Source organism: Spea bombifrons, chromosome 3, assembly GCF_027358695.1.
Source record: "Spea bombifrons isolate aSpeBom1 chromosome 3, aSpeBom1.2.pri, whole genome shotgun sequence".
NCBI classification, from domain to species: Eukaryota; Metazoa; Chordata; class Amphibia; order Anura; family Pelobatidae; genus Spea; species Spea bombifrons.
Window position 1 is genome coordinate 55051165 of NC_071089.1, and position 26148 is coordinate 55077312.

General features: G+C 36.6%; 1 protein-coding gene across 16 annotated transcripts in view; it reads right to left on the reverse strand.

Annotated features, from left to right (window-relative positions):
* Nucleotides 1-1454: 1454 nt before the first annotated feature.
* Nucleotides 1455-26148, reverse strand: part of AFDN (afadin, adherens junction formation factor) — an 84555-nt gene continuing 59861 nt past the window's right edge. For 7 of the 16 annotated variants that reach the window (XM_053461208.1, XM_053461206.1, XM_053461203.1 and 4 more), the window contains 11 exons: nucleotides 21154-21219; nucleotides 20434-20507; nucleotides 18996-19114; nucleotides 18324-18512; nucleotides 16739-16830; nucleotides 16381-16569; nucleotides 14655-15707; nucleotides 9505-9639; nucleotides 7096-7606; nucleotides 4291-4375; nucleotides 1455-2874 (listed from right to left, as the gene is read on the reverse strand). In XM_053461208.1, the coding sequence (XP_053317183.1) occupies nucleotides 2721-2874; nucleotides 4291-4375; nucleotides 7096-7606; nucleotides 9505-9639; nucleotides 14655-15707; nucleotides 16381-16569; nucleotides 16739-16830; nucleotides 18324-18512; nucleotides 18996-19114; nucleotides 20434-20507; nucleotides 21154-21219 (2667 nt within the window). In that variant the 3' untranslated portion in view covers nucleotides 1455-2720. The remainder of the gene's footprint in view (nucleotides 2875-4290; nucleotides 4376-7095; nucleotides 7607-9504; nucleotides 9640-14654; nucleotides 15708-16380; nucleotides 16570-16738; nucleotides 16831-18323; nucleotides 18513-18995; nucleotides 19115-20433; nucleotides 20508-21153; nucleotides 21220-26148) is intronic. The other 9 variants (XM_053461217.1, XM_053461215.1, XM_053461214.1 and 6 more) reach the window with 3 other exon arrangements.

Consider the following 26148-nt stretch of genomic DNA (forward strand, 5'->3'; position numbering starts at 1 on the left):
TTCAGAGTATCTAAATTACAAGTCAGAGGTGTAGTAGTCACTCTCCATAATCCACCCTCACTGGTCCCTTTCCTAGTATATCCCTTAGTGCCATTGGCAACCTAGTTTGTCTTTGAGTGTTATAAATTTGTTCCCTGTCTCACTTCTGGACTGGTGTTTGGTGGTATAGAGATTTTTCCCAGGGGAGCATATTTACTCAGAGGACCAGACTGCTACCCATCTTTTAACCATGTACTAGCAAGATGAAGAGGGTAACGACGGCCAGGGATAGAGTGGTCACCCTGGTTCCCGTTACAGCCTCTAATCTATATATTTTGGGATGAGGTAGGCAATCCAGGGCACCCTGTTTCCTGCACATCCGGGCATTTGAAAGCAGGGCGCCAGGGGGGAAGGCGTCAGGCAGACAGCTGGAATGTTTTCCCTGGGCAGGACAAGGGGAGTGGAAGCTTTTGTATTTCACCTGGTTCGATGTGTGCAAACACCTTTATCCTTTTCAATAAAGAGAGTCTGGTTTTCTCACCCTACACCGTGTCTCTGCAAGTGACTAGGTGAATGAGAACTATTATTACTGGGAATTCTCTGCAAGAAAGAACTACATGGTGGAGCTACTCATCCTGAGTACAGGTCTGCATCACATTATGTTTTCATATGAAATCATGTTTACATTTACAGAGGAATGGTAAAAATACAAAACATGACATGAAATACATACAAACTTTATTAAAAATAGGTTACAAGTGAAATACAGTAGAAATTCAAAATTACAGCAGTTATAGTGTTTTCAATAACAATGCACAATTATGAAAAAGCATTGAATGTAAATTAAGGAAAAGGCCATATGGAAACATTATGGGAGAATTATTTATAGTTTTTGTTTTCCTACTAGACATTTGTAGCAGCAACAGTATGCTGTATCAATGAAAACCATGTTATTTTGAAGTTTCAATGCAATGCAATAACGTGGAAATATAATACGTCTGCTAATATTTTTCAGGTAGTCGAAGTAGGATGGGCTAGATTCACATTTCATTTACAGAAAAAAATGAAAGTATCTAGTCCTTTATAATATGATACAATATACAAGATGTGTATAACATTAAGACTCTGATCAACAGAATTTACACTTCAAAAACACTTTATTGTCAAATTCTATAACAAAATGTATAATTGGAATCTTTTAAAGTTCAACACTAGCTTTTCTCTATAGACTTAACTAAAAAAAAAATTCTGATAAATGCTATGACACAAAGGTTTTTTGGATGCCGACTTCAATTTTAAATATAAGGAGTTAACAGAAAAGCAAATTAACCTTGGTAGTTCTTGAATAGTACAGGTAAAACAAATTAAAGTTTCAAATACCACTGGAAAACATCATTTAAATTTTAGCCAGCTAACCCTTTAAATTTATGACAAGAGGAAAAAAAATAAAAATAAAAGTTAACTACATGTGTGGAATTCAATAGCAACTGCTTAGGATGCAACTTTAAAAAATAGTTATAGAAATACTGACACATTTTATCCCAGTTAATAAGATATATTTATCTTTGGTACTGAATCCAGCCCAATCCACTTTACCAATTACACTATTCTTCAATAAAAGCAATATATATGAGCTCTTCTTGGAGACTCCATTGCCTTCTATATAGTGCTAAGCTAAAGCAAAATGTATTTCACAAAGGATACTTTTACATGAACCGAATATGAACAACCATTAAATCATCTTTTTTTCTGTAGTGGTCCACCCTAAGTCCAAATCTCTCCATTATGTAATTTTTCCTAACAGTCAGAACTTAAATAGCATTTTCAGTAACCTCTTAAATATCCATACTGCTTTATGGCTCAGTTTTAATCGTGTGCATTTATACTTAATAAAGGAAGCAGAATTTTTTTTTGTACGCCTCTCAGTTGAAAATACAGATGATGAAATTCTAAATTGTAAGACTAACATTTAAAAGAAAAAGCACACTTTATGTATCCATTCTTTAAACTAATTAAAGGAAAAAAAATGCATCCGAGTTAAAGGATGATCTCAAGAAGGCTACAGATATTTGTCATTTATAAAATCAGCTTTTATTTTACAAAACCAGTATACGCTCTGAAACGCTTGAGATGCAGTTATGTGGCAGAGACTATACAGAACAGGTGTTATTTTCATTTTGCTTTCAAAAGCACAAGGAGTTCTAGCGAAAAGATTGTTTTAGACTTATATCAGAGATATGGCAAAAAAAAAAAAGGCAAAAATAGAAAACATTTTGTTCCAATGTGCAATCAAATATTATACATTTTAAACTGAGATTGAAAATCTTACAACTTTCTGCATAGGATTTATACCCATAGATATTTTGCTATTTAAGGAGGATTTAAGTCTGAGCAGTTTGTCACTGCTCATTTCAATTAATGAAAGCATTCCAAAAATGCTTTTAAATATACAAACCAATTGGTTCCCCATGCCTATTTTCATGTGGTTTATCCCCATCAAAACCATGTTTCATAGTGCTTCAGTGTAACAAACCAAACAAATTATGTGAAGGAAGCAAATCACACTTTTTTCTATTGCAACTTCTATTATGAATTAACAGTCTAAGAATAAATGATCACTCTTTACAAAAAAAAAATAGATATATTCCTCCCTTTACACATTTGCCCAACATATGTCCCTTAAGTTAGAGTTCTGTGTATTTCTGATTAGGATAAGGTGCCTTAACAGTCAGTCTCCAGGTTCACTTTGTGTTTAACTCATTTTCCAGTTCCATTAGCTTCCTTGAAGCCTTGACTTTATTAGACACATCTTGACCCTGGGAGAAGAGTCGCTGTCTCTCCTTAAATGTTAGGCTCTCAGGAGCACCGGCTGTTGTGCCATTATCTCCATCTTGACTGTGTGGGGTGGAAAGAAAAAGAACAGAATGACAAATATATACTATATATAACATTCTCTATATGGAAAAAACATACCTAGATGTTTCTTATTGTAGGATACTTAAAAAGTGGACACGTCATTCAATATGATGTTCGGGTGACAGTATGAAAAACCCCAATTATTATTCAGCAACTATTTACATTAACTTTGTTTCAAGTGTGTATTGCACTTAATATATAATATACTAGTGTCCAGTGGAAGGACATAAATTACTTTCATTTGGTTTTAACATACTTGCGTAACAAGACCTACAAGTCCTTTGGTTTACTAGCAATTTACTTTGCCGACTATAAATGTATATATAGTCTTGACAAAACTATTTCATGCAAGTCTAAATTTAAGGTTGAAGAAACTGCATTATTTACTTCCAGTTAATCCAGCAAATGCTTATTTAGGTGCACTTAAGTTATGAATTTTAAACAGAGTATAGTTGAACCCTTAACGGCAACTGATGTGCCAGGAACAGAACGGAAACACATCCCGTTAACAACTGACATGACTGGCACATCATGGGGTTAAACAAGCGTAGAAAGGAATTAATGATTGCTTTCTACACTCAGCTTGTGTTGCTGAAATGCCCCGACATTAAGGCAACACCCAAAAAAATGTAGGTGCCAGAATTTCAAGTTGGAAAACTGAATAATGCATATCCCAAATGTGGCCGTTTTAACCCCAAACCACCAATAAAACCCATGCATGGGTGGTATCAGTGTACTCAGGAGTTGTTGCTGATCACATAATGACATATTGGGTGTTGTATGACAGTGACACATAACAGGAGCCGTAAATTCATACCTGAATTACAATGTGTGTTGAAAATAAAATAAAACAATGACCACTAGTTTGACAAAGGCTGGTAGTAGAAAGAGTTAAAATTCCAGCATTGGAAATACCCTGGGGTGTCTAGTTTTCAAACATATATGATGTGATGGGAGTAAATTGAATTGACCAGCTTAAATTATGTCCCAAATAGGACACTGGGTCAGAATGATCAGTTCTGTAAAAAAATGGTTTTGAAATAGCACTATGTGACTTGTACTTATTGCCCTATAACTAAATAAAATAAAAAAAACACATTGGATTAAACAAAGGACATATATTAATCTATTTAGGAGGTTTTTCCTTAGCTTTTATAGATGAGTAAAAGATTTTTAAAGGTGCTTTTTTCAAATTTTTCAGCACGTGTTTTTTTTTTTTTTTCCCAGTAAATTGGATACCATCAAAATATGGTATCAAAAGAAAGCCCTTCCTGTCCCAAAAAAACAATATATAATTTGTGTGGGTACAGTAAACGAGAGAGAAGGAAACTACAGCTAAACCTGAGCACCGCAAAAAAACTTTTAAACATCCATGTCAAAGGGGTTAATTTTTACCTTTTCAATCGTTTGTCTCGGGTATCTTTATAAACTTCATTGCTTCCAGCTATTGTACCTGTTGATCCAGTGTAAGAGTTTGGTCCTGATAACAAAAGTGGTTCAGAAGAAAGGTAAGAAAAAAAATACCTCAATAATTATGAAAAAATTTACATATTATTTCCAACGCCCTTAGGACTTATTCTTCAATAAATAGAATGTCCACAAAGCGAGAACGTCTTATTGCACACTGAGAAGTGTACACACCTGCCAAAAATAAGTGGATAACATTAAAATAAAAAGGATAGATATTTGAAAATATCATCACCCACACATAAGGTATTAACCTTCAAAATTACATGAGGGTTTCTGTAAGATTTTTTTTGAAAGTGGAAAATGCTGTCATTTTAAAGTATGGTGTTTTTCTAATCTTTAACAGTCTTAACTCACAGACTAATCTCGAGAATACATACCTTGGTCAGAAGTGATATTTTGGTTTAACAAGCAACAATTATTGTCCTTAAGTGTTCATAATATGTCTGGCCAAAGGAGCTTGATTCACTTAAGAGTCTCTGGAGAGCTGTGGTTAACTTATTTGCCTAATTTTAAGAAACCGAAAAAGGCCAAAACTAACAACGTTTCTCCAATGTGAATCCATCTCTCAATATCATTAATTTGCTCAGTGGCTGGCTGAAAAGGTGGCTTAGCAAAGCCCCAGTGTTATTTACTGCATGCACTAAGAGAAGCAAAATCTTGCTCCAATATAATTATTGTTTTATACAGCGCCATCATTTTCCTCAGCATTGTACAAAGGGTAAAGAGGACATAAAAGTAGTATATAACATAACTTCACTTACAGGAACAACAGGTAAGGAGGGCCCTGTTCAATACACTTTAGTTTGTTTAAAGACATTCTAAAAAGATCTGAATATGACTGATCAAATTCCATTATAGAAAGGACAAATTCAAAAGCGCACCAGAATGGAAGGGAGGTGAAAAGAACCCCTTATATTAAAATAACAGCATTTTCAGTAGTTGTCCTATTAACCCACAGAACACGGAAATGTATCTATTTAGACTGAATACAAATTGTTAGCAGGATATGTGTAGGATAGATCATAAAGTGTATTAGTTCTGCAAAGACTATATCACTACATTTCACAGAATGCACGCAAAACTACATTCAGAATAATGCTAAATAAGTTGCCAGTCCATCTTTTGTTGGTACCAGAGCGAAGGCTGGACTGCCCTGCATGTTATTTATGTGCAAGTTTGATAATTACACTTCTGTGGTTAGTTCTTTTAAGGACTGCTGGGTTTAGGGTTTTAGTTCCACTTTAGCAAATGGGGAGGTACCTGTTGGTACCCTTGCTTTTAAATGAAAGGAATCGACACACATTATTATACCAATTGTACAGCCGCCTGAAGAAGAAAGTACACCCTCTTTGAATTCTATGGTTTTACATATCAGGACATAACATCAACTATCTGTTCCTTAGCAGGTCTTTGTTCGCAAAGAGGATAAAAAAAAGGGTCCACAATATGTGGTCAATTACTTAATACATATTGATAAAAACAAACATTTAAATAGCATTTTGTAATTAGATATGAATGAAATTATCACCCATTTAATCAGTGAGTAAGCACAATGCACATCTGTTTAAGCTGCGATAGATCAGATTAAATTCATCTTCTAGAAGTCCTACACACAGGGCTACCTTTTTACATATAATATAGACAGGACAAACCCACAGGTAGTTACTCTCTCCTCGCCTAACTGCAATCGCAGGGATTCTTTACCCGTATTAACCTCGCCAAAGGCTAGGTGAGAATTACTACTGACTCAACTATATATAAAAAAGCAAAGCAGATTAACTATAGGCAAGTGCTAGTATTACATTTTAGAACTGTGCATCAATCTCAGTACAGCTACACAGAGAAGTAAAATGTGTTTCACTTCAGAAAAACGTGGACATGCTAAACTATTATTTTTTGCGAGATTGAATGTTGCGGACTGCTCAAGCCTTACTAACGAAAAATACTGCCAAAGACACATGGCCTTGGTGCATAAATACGATAGGCCCTTATACTGTAAGGGGTAGTATTAAATGAAACAAATAGCAACCAATGGAATGTTCTTATGGTTATATACATAACCCCTACTTTGGTTTCATCAAAATCAGCATTACCAATGGTATTTTAATGAAGATTCAGTCCATCACACTAATATAAAAGATGCACGTCTAGAGGGTGACCAAAATATGATGCTAACAACTAGTTCAGAAGGACCATTCAGTTAGATCCACCATTGGACATTCTCAAACAGTTCATTATCTGTACTGTAAAGCACAGTCACGCTACCTTTTATAGTTTATATAACGTGATGAAAGGCTTTTCTATTTTAGCGTTGATTCTTCTATTTCAGCGGTATATGAATAAATAATGGATGGTAAAAGAAACATGCTATAAGCATACAGAAAACTTAAATGAAAATGTGCAGAAGCAAAGCATGAAAGCCAAAACCAACAGTACTTTCATTTATTGATGTGAACTTACTGATTGTAGGAAAAAAATGCAAAAATGATTGAGTGGTGTGAAAAGAGGTATATTTTAAAAAGAATCATTACTGATTGATTTGAACAGAAAGATATCTGTGCTGACAACAGGACTTAAAAGAGGGAAATAATTTGGATATTTAGGATCGACTAAATAACATCAGAAAGAAGAAATCACATATTAGAAGAAAGTCTAAAATCTATAAATCAACACAGATTAAAGGGTAAGATATAGATTGTGGACTATTGAAACACACATTTTAAACTGTACCTTTTGAGTGGCTGTGTTGGAGGTACCCTGGTTTATTAGATATGGGAGGGGCCTGGCCTGTTTTGGGACCAGTACTGTTGGCATTGGCAGAAGGCGGCTGGAATGAGTTGGAAAGAAAGATGCCATCTGAAACAGGACGAGGCTGGCGTGCAGCAGGCAGCTGTGGCTTATGGGCAGGTGGAAGGAGGTCACCATATGACTTTCTCGTGCTGGAGTACTTATCCTGACCTGCTAGATTTGTGTCTTCCTCATCATCAGTGTATGCAACAAACTTGGCAGTGTAAACAGTGTCAGGGGAGAGGGCTTGTGTTTTGAGGTAAGAAGTGTTTCTCTGAGGTGGGGGAGGAGGAGCGTTAGATGGAAGGGATGGGAGTGGGAGCTCATATTCCCGTGGGAGTGGAGGTCTGTACAGACCAGGCTCTTCAGGCTCTAGTAATCTCCGTTCTGCCTCCTCATGTTGCCTGCGTCTTTCTGCTTCCAAGCGGTTGTAATATTCCTCTTCCTGCCTCCTCTGCCAGCCAAACAGAAAAAAAAATAACATTTAACAAATGAGGAAAAGAAAATTAAAAAAAAATGAAAAACATCCACTAGAAAATGATGAACATGGGTCACATGAATGCTTGCACACAAAAGATAGCACATGGCTGACAGATACTGCCTCAATATTTTCACCTACAGTGCTATGCAAAAGTCTCCCAACCACTTTTGCATTTTTCCTATTTTCTTGCATTACAACCTGGAATTAAAATGGATTTGTTGGAGGTTTGCATCATTTCATTTACACAATATCCAAAATATTTTTTTATTGTAAAACTTGAGCATGCATAACTGCCCCCCCCAAGTAAATACTTTGTAGGGCCACCTTGGGGTAGGTCTCTAAGTTTGGCACATCTAGCCATTGTGATTTTGCCCACTCTTTAGGACAAAACTGCTTCAGCTCTTTAAGGTGGTTTAAAGCAATCTTTAAATCATACCACAGATTCTCAATCGTATTTAGGTCTGAGCTTTGACTAGGCCATTACAAGACATTTAAAAGCTTCCCCTTAAACGACCCAAGTGCTGCTTTAGTAGTATGTTTAGGGTCATTGTCTTCATGGAAGGTGAACCTCATCCCAGTCTCAAATCTCTGGAAGACTGAAACCATCCATTACTCCTTCAATCCTGACCAGTTTCCCAGTGACATCAGAAAGGTAGTGTTCCTTTGGCATCCACCAAAGCCAGAGTTGTCCATCACACTGCCAGATGTGAAGGGTGATTCATTGTTCCACGAATGTTCTTCTGCTGCACCAGAAGTCTATGGTGATGCGATTTACACTGCTCCAAATGGCATGTTGCACTGTGTGTGGTTAGCAGTGTCTATTGCCCACTTAATTTGAAGTGGCCACACACGCATATTATCACAGTTTTGCAATATATCTTAATCCTACCACATGTATGACCACCCAATTATATCAAACATCTGTCAGGGCAGGAGATACTACATTTTCTGTTACTGTGAGTTGAATTTGCCTTTAAAAAAAAAAACTTGTCTCCATTAAATAATTAAGTTGGAAGACCGGCACAAACCAGTCAAGCACTGGTTTCTTGATTGGTACTTTCCATCACTACTGTCAGTGTTCTAATATGATTTATTCCGATTGGGTCATCTGTGTCGCCAAGTTTAGAAAACACCAGTATTTGACATTTGTAAGAAAAGTTTTATGAAATCATTTGGTCTGATGTCACATAACGTATACAATGTTCATTACTATAACATGACATTTTACTGAGGAATCTGCCAGCAAACTCTTGTAGCAAAATCCTACTTTTGAATGCACTTGACACATTTATCATATATATCATAAACAGTGTTTATGCACAAACGCCACACTTATGGGATAGCCATCCATACTTCTCCAGAAAAAAACTTAAAACATTAGGCAAAAGTAACAAAACAACACATTGTTAGACTTGCATTCTCCTCCTAAAAGGAACTTGACATGAGGATGACGGATTTAGGGTAAAAGTCTGTAAAACAGGTAGCATTAAACATGATGATGAAGTGGGAAGCTAGAGATCCTAAACAAGTTTTGACAAAAAAAGAGACAGAAATAACTAAATCTACCTTGCCATATAAAGAACATATAATTCAACTGTCTTTGGGGGGGAAAAAACATTGAAATGAAGAGCAATCCAGGAAGAAAATAAGAATGTTTGATGGTTTTTACAAACATTAAACACAAAGTAGTGTTGAGCCCTATTTCAAGCCACAATTTCCAATTAAAAGAAGGGTATTTAGATCAAACATTTATGTATGAGAGGCTTCTCTCACACCATCAAATCTAGTTCTTCTTGATTTTTTTTAATGAAACATACAAGTGTTTCTCAATTAAAATAGATGTATAGTTGTACATGAAGCTTGAAACCAACCTTATCTTCTGCCTCTCGTTTTACCCGCTCCTCCTCCTGACGTCGACGCTCCTCTTCTTGTCGGACTCTATCCTCAGCTTCTCGCTTGCGGATCTCTTCCAACTGCTGCTGCCGCCTGCGTTCCTCATCCTGTAACTAATCATTGCTTTCTTTTAGTAACATGGGGAAGACCTTTGTTTTCCACTTAAATAGTTTTTGCTTACGGAAAAAAATGGGACGAAAAACAAACAAAAATGACTGGGAAAAAGTCTAAAGAAAAAGCTCATTACAGACTGAATTTAACACGTTACAAATTACGTTATTATATACATATATATATATATATATATATATATACATATATATATATATATATATATATATATATATACATATATATAAACAAACACACATACATACACACATACATATACCACCACTTAAAAGTTTAGGGTCACTTAAAATGTCCTTTTTGGGGGGGGGGCAAAATTTGGTTCATTAACATCAAATGGATCAGAAATATGGTCAGGACATTGTTAATGTGTTTTAATTGAATATTGTATCTGGGAAAGGCTGATTTTAATGGAATATCTTTATATGCCTAATGAGGCCCTATATCTGCAACCATCACTCCTCTTGGCGTGTTATGTTAGCTAATCCATGTTTTAAATGCTAATTGATCCTTGCCTTTATCACAGCCAGAAATTTCCTTGTATTCCATGAAAAACGACCCCATAGCAATACATATGTATATTCGCTTTCTTTCTTTACAACTAGTCTGTTTTAGTTTACTTCCATTACATTCTAGTTCTTGCTTAATAAAAACATTTCTTCAAAATATCACTCACTAGGGAAATTGCTCAGAAGTACGTAAAAATGTTCAACACCTCCCCCCCCAAAATGTATTTAACTCATTATAAAAAGGGTCTGTGTGTGTCAAATGGCCCGATTTCCGCCAGGTATGCACCATATGTTTAACTAATTGGCGGTTTATTTATAACAAAAAATATTTTTCCAGTATAGAAACAGCCAACTGAATCTACAGATGCTGTGAGTTCCATATTATATCAATTTATTATTACCAATTCATACGAGGAGTAATATTCATTTTTTTTTCTGGTTAATAAATTCTAATTAAGGCAGTTAAAAGTGTCATTTTTGTTGTCTGGAGGCTATATATATGTAAGTTTGATATCAGCACAGCTACAACCCTATATGCAACATAAGAAGGTAAGAGTCACAATACCTTATACATATACCTGATCCAAAATTAAATTATCTTTAACTCATATAAAATCAGAGGTCTGAATTAGAAAGCTAGATCATAACAATAATCAAACTATCAGTAACTTGTCTAGTAGAGTATGGTCTCAAGAAAAAAAAATTGTTTGCATATCGGTATCAGATTTTCCATTTGAATGAACATTTCTGAACCTTTTTGCTCTAACAATTAACTGATGCAACATTCCAAACATCTTAGCACTTTGTAAATCTTTTATAATAGCTGCATATATTCTTGCAGCTTTTGTTTCATTATTCTGGTAAGCCTTTGCATTGCTTCATAGTTTTTGTTTGTGATTTTTGGTTACTTGTAAACGCATTCAAAAAAATAGGTAGGTGACACAGATGACCTACAGCCTCTGGGACAACTGGTGAGTTTCCAGGTATGAACCTACCTTACCAAAGCACAATATCTCCAATTTAATTAGTAAATCATTTACATATGTACCCTCTATACTGTCAACTTGTGAGCAGGGTTCTCTTTACCAAGTTTACTAGTTTATCTTAGGTCTGTCAATTGGAGTAAATTAAAATGTAAATGGATATATAAAAACACTTTAAACGAGAATTCTTATGAAAAGCAAATCATTTAGTATTATTACTGTAGAAGCTTTCAGAAAAATAGGTATTTATAAAATGTTGCTCTGCATTTTTCCCTAGAGGTACTTGAGCTAGCCATAACACAGCACAAGCCGAAGCATAACCTGAACCTGGCTCACATCTAGGCCTAAGGAGATATACATTCATGCATGCAAGAGAACACACTGATACAGATTTATTTTAGCCAGTTGCTTTTCCCACTCTGCTTTACCTTCCCTTATTGGCAGACCCAAAGTTTGGGCTCAAACACATGCTGGCCCCATAATTACTAATGCTCATCTGTCATATTTGCAAGTAGAAGTGAACATTTTCTAATCAGAATCATACAGGTAGGAAAGTTTATCTAGACGGTACATTTTTTTGTGGATAGAGCCGCCGAACTTTAAAATTAACCCATAATAAAAAAATTAAATAAAAAATAACAACAGCTGTGTGACACTGTTAGGGGTATATGAATGATATAGTGAGAAAATCCCAATTCAATCTAAACTCAAAATCAATCTAGAGGATCCAGTTAACGTCTTATTAACCAAGTCCAAGTGGTAATTTAACTGCCCTCAGTGCAGGGCTAATCCTTTACATACGTAAAATCTATGGGAATATAATTGCAATAAGTACATTTTATTAATGCTTCAACCCAAATTGATGGAACCATCAAATTCTTCAACACTACAGAAATGTTAGTTACATTTTGGAGTATAAAAGCCTAAGCTTAAGACAAACCTTCAAGGATGGAACAGAGAAAGATTGAGGAAAGGACAGAGGGCATTCAGATACTACGGATTACTACTTCCAGGCAAGGCATGCTTCAAGAAACAATTAGGGCTTTACCCAAAACAGGACACTAAAGACAATGCAAAAGACAGCACATCTACCACTACAGATAAAACATGAAATAACAGCGAGAATAATGCAGAAAGGGAGAGAGAAAAAAAAAAGAAAGTAAGAAAGATTGTTTGAAGAGAAAGAAAATACAGAACATACCAAATCTAGAACAGAGATTGCTGGCATAGCAGTCTGCTGCAGATAGCAAAAAGGAAAGGGGGAAAAAAAAGATGCTAGGTGAAAAAAAAGCATTAAATCTTTTTCATAAGCAATCCCTCTTTCTGTTGATCCAGGCATCTACGGTATTTTACCCTATGCACCTAAAAAAAGAAATTACAAGGAAAACGCAGATGCAAAGCACACTTGAAATGTTTAGGGAAAAGCTGGAAAAATGCAGAGATATAACAAATAGCAACAATGGAAATCAGATTCTGGATTTTGATGTCATTTGCTTTCTGACTGGCAATAGTCGTTTCTTTGTGTGCTTAATAGACAAAGTGTCCCTTCTACCACTTGACTTTGAATGTAAGCAGACATTTTGCTTATCTGGCTGTACTCAATTGAGCGTAGTATACGTTACCCGAGAAAATAGAAACACAAGTTTTTTTATTCTCTAAATCCAAACTGACTGAAGAGAACCCACAATTTGGTTGGCAAATTCACTGACCCTATGGCCTATGAGGACTCATCAAAAGAGCTTGACAACTGCCACTAAGTAAATTGGCTCTACGGATTCCTTTAAGATCATAGAATCTATTTATACATAAGTTAGTTAAAAAAGAGTTTTAAGCAAAAACAAACTCTCTTGAATGACTAAACTTATTTGTGACACATCAACTACTTCCTTACTCATGGATTAGTGAGTAAAAGCATCAATGAAATGCACTACGCAACCAGAAGGGAGAAGTTAAAAGTACAATAACAAATACAAAAATGAGTTAACTATATTTTTGAGCAAATACGAGCTAAATATTTTTTTGGGAAATTCTGATGGCATGAGGAATTGATTATTTAATTGGTATATTTTTAGAGATGTAGACCACTAATTTCTATTAGAAAAAAATGGGTCACATGGCGTAGCCTCAGGCTGGGGTAATTTCAATCCTTAAAAATAACCATAAAAAAAATCATCATACCTACTGGAGTATACTACTTACGAATCTACCATTTACAGGACTACAAATATCTCAGTAAATGGATAAGCAAGCAATACTTTATGCCATGAATCAACTTACCATTGGTTCGTACTGGGAAATATACAATGGATGTGGCAGGTGATTGCTTGCAAGCAATAACCTACAAATCCCATCGGTTCCTATACCAATGGACATCATTTAAGTGCTTATTGTTTAAACAATCTGACCCCACATTCCCGCAGATTTTAAGGGACAGTAATACCACACTTTCTAAGGCCTTAGTGAAGCAAAAGCAGTTTGTTTACGTTAATGATGGCTTCTGCCAGGGTCTTAAAGTACCTCTACCTCTACTGCAGGCAGGCTAGTATACAATCAAACCGATAGGTGTTGCGGCCATGGAATCTGTAAAATGTTTCAATGTTAAGTGCCGCGTAGAATCAGGAGAATAGGGGACCCTAATGCTTTTTTAGTAAAATAAAAAAGTATATACCTAAACTTTTCCTTTACGTTAACATCGGTCCCTTCCCGTCTCCAAATGATCAATCTTAATTTGGGGAATTTAGAATTTCCCTTAAGTACTTAACAAAACTCAGAAAGCAAGTGAAACCCCCCACGTTTAAGCAAGATTGGTAAAAAGCTTGCTAAAAGGAAAGGTTTCCAAATGAAATTGTATTAACGATGAAGCCTCAATTAGAACCATTGTCACAGTATCTATTTAAATGATGTATTGCTATTTATGACTCTGATCAATATATTGTATATATTTATGGATTCCTGAAATATAGCCTTTCATCCATATAAATTCACTTATAATTTCTTTATAATGTGCACATAAAAAAAAGCGTGTCAATAATATGGTGCATTAAAGTAGCCAGAATTCATGGGGCAAAAATAAAAATGCGGATAGAGGGGACAAGTTTATAAAGACTAAAGTGCTTGAAACAAGCAAACCTAGCTAAGTAGTATTAGTGTTGAATACATATCCTCTGGTATTTTTAGGGAAACAAGCCTATTAATAATACTGCGTTTACAAGTACAGTTCAAGGTCAAATGCAATGCAATAAGGACCGACCTTTTGGATATCGCATGGAACATAGCATCCCTTTTCAAATTTAAGATTATTTTGAAGCAATCACAAATACATATGTGATATAAAAATATGTAAAGTTGCTTGAAGTATGTTTTATACCTAGACTTATTCTCAGTACATATATACATTTTTTGCTCAAAAATTCAGGTTTACTGTAAGTACTGTAAAGATTTGTTCATATTGAGAGAGAGGAAATATTCTTATATATATATATTTATATTATATCATATCAATATTACTCTTGCTTTTCTTTCAGCTTCTAGGCGCTGCATGATAAGCATGGTATCCACATCATCATCTTCCTCGTCATCATCATCATCCTCATCCTTCTGCTTGGATTCCTGGAGTCTCTTCTGGAACTGCCATTCAAGCATCAGCTTACGGAGCCGGTCATTTTCTTCTGCTGTTCGATCTGGCTTGTTCTGCAGTTCATTGATTTCTTTGCTCAGCATATCAGCTATGTGCATTTGTTGCTGCTTCTCCAGCTTTTCCTTGGCATCACGCTTCCATGGATCTGGAGAAAGACTGTCACTTGAAGAAAGTTCTTCTTTGCTAATTGTAATGTACTGGAGGTCTCTTCTCTCTATTGTGCGAGGCTGCTGCTGTGGTTGGAGTTCCCGAATTACTGTTTCTGGAGGTCGGGGAAGGGTTGCTGGCTTCTCTGGTCTACTTTGGGGGATGGATGGGGGTTGTGCCACTGTGTGAGATGCTGGAAGCGTATTTTGAGAAGGACCAGGAGGAACAGGTCTCATTTGCCCAAGTTTTCTTTCCTGTTCACGTCTCTTCCTTTCTCGTTCTTCTTCCAAACGTGCTTTCTCCTTCTCATACCATCGCTGATGTTCTTCACGCTTTCTGCGCTCTATTGCAGCTGCTTGTGAGTTCATTGACTGTCCTATTTGGGTCTGAGGAGGGGGAGGAAGAGGTAAGTCTACAGGTACACCTTCAAATTCTGATCCGTAAAGTGCTGGAGGGGGAGGAGGTGGAGGCGGAAGGTCTGTTCTTATAGGTTGGGGAACTGCAATTGGTGCTGGTTGAGGTGCAACTGGGGTTTTCCAGCGACCGGGGCCAGATTTGTTCAAAGAACCAGAAGAAAAGGTCATATTTGAATTATTCACAGGTTCTTGGCAGGGTATATTGGATTCCATAGAAGAACTTAGGTTTGCCCAGGCATCTTTTCCATCTAGTTTTCGGTCTATATATTCGACATCTTTACGCATTGCTGGCTCTAATCGGCTTCTTTCTGATTGAAACATATGATCATCTCTCAATTCTTCTTGAGATTGAGCAATTCTCTGTAAAAAAAAACAAATAGTAAATTTGTAGCTTCTAACATAACATTAAAGTTCACATCGGTAGTAATAAATATATTTTTCTTTACAAATGCCAATTTTATAGTTACATGCCCCGTTGCCTCTAAAATGTAAGCTTGTGAGCAGGGCCATATTTACATAATAATATGGTTCATCATTGTTAGTGCTATATAAGTAAAATATAATCATAAATATATACACAGATAAAAAATTGCAATCGGATATGAATACCAAGTAGTTGAATATATTAAAGGGAATAGTAATTTAAGAGACATTTACATACTTAAGTAAAGGTTTTTGAAAGGACATTTGAAAGGTTTTCTTTTTCATTTTACATAGATGATTACAAGCATGTATCTAATATTGTGTTATATGCAAAAATAAAAGAGGGAGGGCAGTAATGATGCAATGGGAATCACGGAATATGAGATTACTACTGGAAAATAAAATTGAGCCAATTCCCAATATAGGTCTTCCAATAAGAACCATGTTTCTCTGAGGGTTATAACAGTAAAGCAAAATTATAATGTTGCTAAACATGTTAAAATAATTTTATCGGAAAACTAAAAGAAAGTTTCATTAATACCAAAACATTAATGTGAAAATTACAAACTAATCACATTAGGAGGGAGACATGATATTAAGTACTACTTACCTGAACTGAAGTATTGCTAGAGTGATTGCTTCCCCCATGGACTTGGATTGTTTCCTCATAATCTGGCCACTGGCTTTGGGCTGGTGCCATCCGATCTTGAGATTTAGGCGTTGGGAAGGTAAAATATTCCCTAGTATAAGTCTGTGTAGGTATAGGATAGGCTTCTGGTCTTGCTGGTTGTGGCTCTTCCTATGGGAAACAAATATGATATATTATTATTATTATTATATATCTATGAATGGCACTTTCATATTCATTTTGAGGTGAACATCAAAATGCAACAAAAACAGTAGCAGTGTTTTAAGTAAAACAAACAATTTTAGTGTCTTGGATCTGGGGACCAGCTTCCTTAACCAACCTCTGTGCAAAGATTTCCAGTGGAGACAGATGTTATTTTGACCGTTGAGCTTGTTCCATACGGAGCTTTTCCACCTGGGCTCTGAGGTTGATCTAATTAGATTTTATAAAGAAGCACAATTAAGGATACATTCATAACAAGATACATTTTAAAGTATGTGCTTATCAAAAACAGCTACTGGTTTGAACCCCTTCAATCCCCTATGGACGTACCGGGACGTCCAGCCCTTCGTGCAGAGTCAGGGACACATCCCTGCCGCTGCACGGGAGATCAGGCTGTTTGACAGCCTGGACTCCTCACCGACAGCAGAAGCCGGCATCGCCGGCTTTCTGCTGTCTGATCTGCTGTAACAGCTCCCGGCACGAAAGCCGGAAAGCTGTTATATTTCAAACTGCCCGATCGCGCGATCGGACATTCCCTTCCGGGCATTCCCTTCAGGGGATATCCTGTCCTCCGATGAGGCACAGAGACGCTGCGATCTCTATGCACGTCTGTGAGGACCAGCATAGAGATCACAGTGTGATCGGTGCAGGGGGATGGCAAGGAGGGGAGTGAGAAACCATGTCTCTCATCCCCCCCCTCCCGTCCTGAAACAGAAAAGCAGAAAAAAAACAAACGTTAATTCATTTAAAAAATAGTAAAAAATTAATTAAAATAATATAAATACTAAAAAAATGATAATGTGAGCTGTGATGTCATTGTGACATTGTGTTAAAAAACCTTACATCCCATTGCCCTAGCCTAACATCTAGCCAGTATAACCCTCCTGCCCCCGTTCACAACCCCCAAACCCGTTAAGCCATAGGCATAAAAATTATACAAAATTGTACACCTTATAGTATGCTCCCTGGTGCTGGGAAAGTATGGAAAATCTATATAAATTAGGTATTTCTGGACAGGACACCTGAATTGATAAACTTGGAGGGGATTTTCCATCACTTTACCTAATTTTGTGAGGATTCAGAGGGAAAATAGAAAAAAAAAAAAAACTCAATTTTTTGTAAAATTTTCACTAGTTTTTACTAAATTTCTCATTCTAAATTTTCAGCTAATCATCCAGCTATGGTATCAAAAGAAAGCTCTATCTCTCCTTGAAAAAACAATATATAGTTTACATGGGTACACTATTCACAGGAAAAGAGAATCATCTCTGAACCGACATAGCGCAAATAATGGCAAAATTGCTCCGGGCTTTGAGGTACCAAAAACCCCTGGGATTGAAGGGGTTAAAAAGAGATGTAAATAAATGCATACATTTTTGAAGTATGGAGATTATAACCACTGACCATTGCGTTCTGGGTTACGGTTCCTTGTTGCCCATTTCAAAAGAACGTTTGTTTGATTTAAAATGCAACTCTCTCAAAGAATCACACAATAGTGCACTTCTTGTGTATACGTGTATACTTTGCAAGTAAACCAAAATTTACAATTTACAGTATATTTTTGGTTTGACAAAAAATCATTTCAATGAAAGATAATTATATGTTTTGTTAAAAGTATCCTGAGTAAGATACATTTAAAAATACGGCAGCTCGAGGGGAAGAACAAATGTTAGAAGTTGCGTTTAGGCTGAACTAACACTTACTTGCTACATTGGGACTAGAACGGTGGTCTGCACGGTTCTTTAGTAGTCGGTCATCTGCTGGTAATTTCTTTGGTTCACTGTATTCTGGCCAAGGCATCTGGGGACTTTCAGGTGACCCGTTCTGAGCAGTGTTATTGTAAAGCTCAAAACCTTCACTCTTTGGTCGGGGTTTCCCTGAGCCACGACGATCTGAACGGAAAATAGTTTATGTCAATGTCATGGATTTACAAGACTTGTTCATTTATGTTAAATCTAGATTAGACATTTTTGTCCTAGTGCCAAAAGCAGAGGATGAGACATAACTTCTGTGGCAAAAAGTCAATGTTTTTAACCTGGGGAGCACTGGCAAAGACACGAGAACCCGATTTTACATGCAACCACATATAACACAAACAAATGCATATAATAAACATTTTCCTAATGTATCTGCTACTAACACAACATACATCTAAAGACTCCATGCTATTGTTTCCTAATAAGCGAGTCTGCAAAATGATGGCTTCAAGAAAACAAAAAACAAATTAAAGGAAACACAAACAATATACTTGATATGTTTAGGCTATGACATGTCTAGTTTATTCTAAAAACTTGCTGATTTATGCTGCTGCACTGGGTGGGGGTGCATAAATAAAAATCTGCATCACTGAAGAAAAGTACAGTTATTGAAGTTACCTCTTGGCATCAAGGGAGACGGCTGGTTTAGTAGTGTGGCCAGGCCATGGTATATTGCTCCTTGTTTCGCTACCTCAAGGGTTACAACTGAACCAGTTCTTGTCATGAGCTCTGCAGCCCTGTGGAACATAATGAAGATGACAACCCTTAATAGTCATTACCAGAACACATCCTCTTTTGTTATCTTAATAACCAGCTAGATTCCAGCAAGCGGGAGCATGTCCACCATTTAATGAATGTTCTCACAGGCTCTTTGGTAATGCTGTCTCTGCTTTGACTTGCAGAGCACATTTGATGTTTTGGGGGGGGTGGCATGTTTAGTGCAGTTGTTCTGCACATTATCTCTGTACAGATAATAAAAAAAATATCCTTCACGGAAAAAAAAGAATCAAAGACAAACCCATCATCAAAATTTGCTAAAATATTTTAGGTTTTAAACACATAATTTTATATTACCATTACTCAAGTCGAAACCAGTCTCCCCAAGACTCACGGATATACAAAGTAGCAAAATGTTTGCTGGCTCAAATAAGTGGATTATACTAAAAATAGTCTCATTACATTGACTGTCAGATGTCAGGAAAATTCATGAAGTTAAATCAGATATGCCTTCAGGCAAATTCTTACAATTGGAATAAAAAGATGGGCGGCTATCCTAGAGACATGCATGGAGATAATCAAGCGGATACATTGAATACAAGCTGCTGTTCTCCAATGCTCATATGAACAGTCACGCCATTTTCTTCCCTTTCAGCTAGAAGGCCTATTAACAGGCTAATGAGTTATTGTTCCAGTTGGGTTCAGTTCCGGACCCTTCCCACTAAGGGGGAAAGCATTTGCAGAGCGATAGTCCACATGCTCATTAGACCCAACAGTACCATCTGTCAGAAGGCAGAGGGTGACCTAAGCAAGTGGCGTTTCCGAGACAATAAGCGATCAGTGACGCACACCGTTCATTTTTCTGAAAAATGCCTCTTTAACACATAAAGAGAATTGCGATGTGGCAATCTGCAGTAACATTCTTTTGAGTCCATATCTAGGACTGTAGATAACTGGTTCTGTTCTTTCTAAATCTGACATTCTGACTAAAGTGAAAGTTGTCACAAGAGTTTGCAGGAGTGTTGTGGTTTTTACTCTCTCACTTTATTATGAAGGGCCAACACTGGCAGGTTCTTTTAGCATGAAAGGCTGAACTGGTCCTCGTGCATAATTTGAACCCTAACTACATATTATACAGGGCTAGCCCTTGGCTCCCTCTGCAGCAGAAGCTCACTGGGGTTGGACCTTAAATGTATAGTGAAGTCAAGAAGTTGAAACCACAACTCTCCCTTTAGTGAATAAACTTCACTCTGTCAGTTGCAGCTCCTCTTGCAGAGTCAGGCAAGTATTTTAAGAATATGATACTGTAACAGAAATCTTTCCCTAGTGCAAAATTTACCTTTCTTGTGACAGCCCCACCAAACTTCGTCCATCAACACTCAGAAGCTGATCACCTGCTGCTAGACGGCCGTCCTAAAAATACACATGAAAAAAATATATTTTCTTAATATAACAAGAGTACTTTAAAAGGCTTATTAACTTTTGCACTCTTACAACTGTTCTGACATAGTCTTTCACTTTTATTACAACATCTCTTGTAGCATACAACTTATTTGGGAAAATAAGTTACATATACATTGGTGTGATTTTTTTTTTTTACTTTGGTCAAAGGATAGTTTATTCTAAAAAGCAAATGAGTTTACATCTTTCCTCTGCTATTTACACAAAGATTTAGCAGAAACAAGGGGCTGATAAGGTGATGTAAAGGGACTTGTGCGCCCCTGCTTTTTCAACAGCTAATCCATATGTTGGGACTCTTGGTGCTATGATACAACGTTACAAACCACAGCACCATATGGGCCAACTGCCTGGGAGGAGGAGAAGATAGACCTGTGCATAGAAGAGGCCCATCTCCTATGGTTACTTGTTTTACTACAAGGAAGGGTAACCGGAAAGAAAACACTTAAAAAGTTAATTCATTAATTATGTGATACATTTAAAAAAAAAAAAAAAAAAAAAAAAAAAAAAAAATGATTTATAATATATCTTAAATTCCAGAATAAAAACACAGTATATACTACATTACGTTATGGTATAAAAAGTATTAAATATTACAAACCACTTCTGCAGCACCTCCTTTCACAACAGACTTTATGTAGATTCCAAGCTTTTCTTGCCCGGCACCCTAAAAAATTTGGCACAATTTTTATAAATATTCAATATTGTAACACGAGAAGAAATAAATTTCTTATTTGAACAACATTATTTTGTAATGACAAGCTTCCGAGAATCTTCCCTTTTGACGTTATAATAAAATAAGTCCAATAAAAAAAGGTATTACAAGATTCTGTTACTTTGCATCTACATTACTGGACTAATACAGCTACTCCAGCTCAATAACGTGTTGTATTGTTCTAACAGTGAACTTTTACATTGTTTACATTAGTGCTCTTTATTTTCTTGTAAAGAACATCTGTTATCTTTGTTCTATATTGACTACTGTTTTACCATCTCTACATTTTTCTTAATTTTTTTTTTAATATATATTACTATAGAATTCAAATTTTCTAAAAAAAACCACCAAATTTACAATTTTTTTTATGTGTTGTAATGCATACGGTAGCCGAAGAACTACTTCAAATATTTTTCCCCTTGCAAATACATGCATTCATCAGAAACCACTCCTATGCATTTGCATTATTTGCCTGTTTCAGTGCTGGCTTGCATGATACTTCTAGGGTTTAATGAGGCTTTCCACACACACATGCTCTGAAAGGGCCCACATTGATTTCAATGCGTTGTGTTCCTTGCCAAAAATGTGTTGCTTCACATAGTCAAAACTGCAGACAGTGGAGGGGGGGTATAGGATGCGGTAATTACTTTTGTTTTTTTATTTTGCTTTTTTATTTTGAGCTAAAGAATGCATATTAAATTACTTACAATGCAAACCTTAATATGCATTCTTTTTTTGGCAGCATTCAAAGTGAAAAAGAAAAACCAAACACAAAATGAATATATAATTTCTTTCATTATTCCCAAAATGTATCTAGTAATCTTTTGTGCCATTATGGTGCTAAGTCAATGTTAATGCCTAACAATTGCTAGTAGAACAAACACAAAGTGCCATAAATAATAGAGTCTTTGTATTATTTGTATATTACGTAATAAGATAAATCAAAATGTCATTTCCATCAAAGATGAAAGCAGAATAAGTGGTGCCAATTTTTTATTTTTTTTTAAGCTTTCTCAGCACAAAAAGTACAAATGCACAACTACCCAGCAGTTCCAAAACAGATATCCTATAATATATTCAGAAACCTGATACGGAGCTTGCAAAGAAAGTGTATGAAATAAAAATAGTACAAGCAATCCATTGAATAGGAATAACCATCACAACATTTGTACTAAGCAAAAAAAAAAAAAGTGGTGATCATTTCTCTGTGTCACTTGTTGATAGCACTTGAGGCACTAAATTGATAATTTTGCCAAAGTGTTACAAATGATTCATATTCAAACCTTAAAAAAATAAAAAAAATAACGAAAATGTAATCAAAGCAAGAAGCCATATTTTGTTACAATACTGCTTCCATGTTAGAGTTATCGTTCTCCCTTACCCCAATTGTTCTGCAGAGTACCGTATTTGCTCGATTATAAGACGACCCCCCAAAATCTGAATATTAATTTATGAAAAAAAAGAAAAAGCCTCAATATAAGACGACCGTATAGGAAAAAAGTTTTATCAGTAACTGTTAATTCATGTAAACTATGTGAACAATTTTTTTTTTTTAATAAAAGCTATGGATTGAGAAAAATATTTTGTTTTTATTTCTTTTTTTTCTCCAACCTGCACATCTGCCCCCTGGCTTGCCACTCGGCCCCAAAAATGCCTTATACCCCTATATGCCACTGTGCCCCATGATATGCCTTTTAACCCTCTAAATGCCACTGTGCCCCATGATATGCGTTTTGACCCCCTATGTGCCACTCTGCCTCCAGAATTGTCTTATACCCCTATATGCCACTCTGGCATTTAGGGGGTTAAAAGGCATATTATGGGGCAGAGTGGCATATAGGGAGGTATAAGGCATTTCAGGAGGCAGCGTGGCGTATAGAGGATTAAAAGGCATTTCTGGAGGCAGAGTGGCATTAAGGGGGTAAAAAGGCATTTCACAGAGCACTCTGCCAGAAATGCCTTATGCCCCCCATTTAACACACCCTCCCCCTCCCTCCTCCAAACTTACCGAAGCTTCTGAGTCCCCGGTGCGTAGTCCGGCCAGCGTGTAGAGCCCTATGCGATTCGCGTAGACAACTTCCGCTGCAGCCAGGAGGTGCGGTTAGTAGCCGGGGAAGGTCTGCGCGATGGACGCAGACAACCCCCACTGCTAACCGCACCTCCTCCCGGCTGCAGCGGAAGTTGTCTACACGAATCGCACACTGCCCCGGCTGCACACCGGGGTCTCAGAAGCTCCGGTAAGTGGGGGGGGGTTCGACAGGAGGATCCAGGTCCACTGCATCGCTGCGGGGGATCTGGATCTTAGTCTCATAGTCAGACCTAGTTGAGGTCTGATTATAAGACGACCCCGATTATAAGACGAGGGGTATTTTTCAGAGCATTTACGGTATCTCTATGTATTAGTGGTGATCTCCCATGGTGTCAAAGGGGTACCACAGTGTAATGAAAACGGATTAAGTAAAAACAGCTCTGGTACGATAGTTTTCAAAGGTGGCAGATATTACTGGGTGGTATTTCTTTTGATGTACATAATACAGAATAAATATATCTGAGCGGTCTCCGGTTCATGGTGATATGAAAATAAAAAACATGCCAAACAAGCCCAGGATCTCTTTAGAAGCTGCTACTAAATTCTTCAACCACATACACAGGCTTTTAAGGACAAAAAAGGCTAAAAGGAATAAAACGAGGAACTGAGCTAAACAACAGTTTGTTTAGTGGCTAAAGCTTAAACAAACACTTGGTATGTATTTTACATGCCATTCCATGTACAAATAGTTAGCTTCTTTAAAAAAAGATTCAACGGAAATATTTTATTGTTACCACTTCACAAGCTATATAACTTCATTTAAAAATGGCAACTCCTCAGTGTTTGAAACCTCTTATATATGCTATATCTTTATAAAACATAGGGGAAATCCTGTATGTCTCAAGATCCCATTAATGCCTAAGGAAGGGACCTAACAACCTGGTCTCGAAAGCTCCCAATTAAACTCTCAGTTAGCCAATAAATGGTATCATTTTAACTATACTTTTCTCCTGTTTTCTAACACGCTAACAGCTAACACGGTACAAAACCTTTTTATCAAGATCCCTGGGAATACCATCTGACTAAACAAGGTCTGTTGAGAAGGAAATAAACAAGAACTATACAAGTATCACCTTGAAGCATCGAGCACTAGACTAAAGCACTGTAAACTTGGCAAGAAAAGTACACAAATCTTTAGTAGGCAGACCTAGAGAGCAGGTGAGATTATACAAGTTTTAAAAGTATATTTAAAGATGAGGGATCTGCACACGCTCATTCATATAATATACAGACACATTTAGCATTATTATGGGCCCCAATGTACTCGAGACACATTTTACAGCAGCCTTTATGAAGGATTGTACGTCTTTCAAATCCTCAGATGACGTTAAAGCAGGTCATAAAGCCTCAATGCTTTTGCCAGATGAGGCGAACACTGTACCTTTGAATCTATTTTAAAACCGTTTACCATAGTAGGAAAAACCCCAGCATACATTCCCAGTCATCTATAATATAAATTAAAGAAGTCTTGCTCAACAAAGCTTTGGCTCATCCATGGTGAAACCATCTGCTCTTTCACTGTTTTGTGCCTGTTTGTGTGTCCTCTAAAGATTTATCCTGGAATCATCCCAGAAACCACACATCTAACCCTTATTCTACTAACGCATTGCTGCTGAACACAGCTGTTGTGTTAAGGCGGCAGTTCCTAAACATCCCATAAACCATGAAATGCTGTACTTGGGGAAAAAGGTAAATAGAAAATGTATAGCGAGCTGAGCTTCATTAAAATTGTGCCGAGGATTTTTAGCACAGATAGTCCAATGGGAAAATGTGTGTGCAGCCGATTTTATAAAAACTTAATATACCATACCAAAACCTTCATAAGAATCAGAATATAGTCAGTAGGGGTTGGCGAGTAGAAGTAGTGTACACAGCTCTACTGAGGAACAGGTTAAACGGACTCATCTTTACATTTAAGTATGGGGTGCTGTTTAGTCAGCCTATTCAGTAATAAAGCAATAAAGAATTTATATGCTGCTAACATATATCACTGGGTGTATTTAGACCTAGATCAAAACACACCTACGGTGGCAACTACCTGCAGATGCCTTGGGTACCTAAGCCACAGCCGCCATAAATCAAAACAAAATCTCATTGCAATATGCACATTTCATATGTATCATATATTTTATTATGAGAAAACAACAAGACTTTGCAACAAGAAACTCCGAAGCGGGGTGTGTATCCACGTTCGGAAGAAGGTGTCAACACATTTATGCAGTTTTTAATCAAAAGAGCTTGAGGACATTAAGCCTTGGCAGTGCTCGGTGTAACTGTGGCGTGTCAAAGCAAGCTTTATCTGAACAAAACAGCTGCATATTCCTCAGCCTACTAGATTTACTCTGTAAAGTATCAAACAAAGAACAATAAATAAGCCATTGTTTTACGCCACAATGTAGTTGCTATTGATATGCGAGTGTCATTGTGCATACAGTAGGCAGTAAGATCTCATAAGATCTTTTTAGAGATCTCAATGTATTAAAGAACTGTTTAAGCAGAACACAAGAGAATGAGACAGCTGCTGTTGGTCTGGCAAGCAAAACATCCAATACAGAGACCAGAAGGAAGCACGCTGTGAAAAAAACAGTGTGTGGATGTTTAGGTATATGCTCACTATTTCCATGTTTTCTTTTTAGAAGGAATTGGAATTAATCATATGCATACAAGAGTGCCATCACATAGCAACCTTGAAAATATAAATCCATAAGGTGCTCAAATAATCACAAATATGCTAAAAACAATGAGCAGTTGTTGAGTATTGAGTATGGTAGTAGGCAAGTTTGCCATTTGTG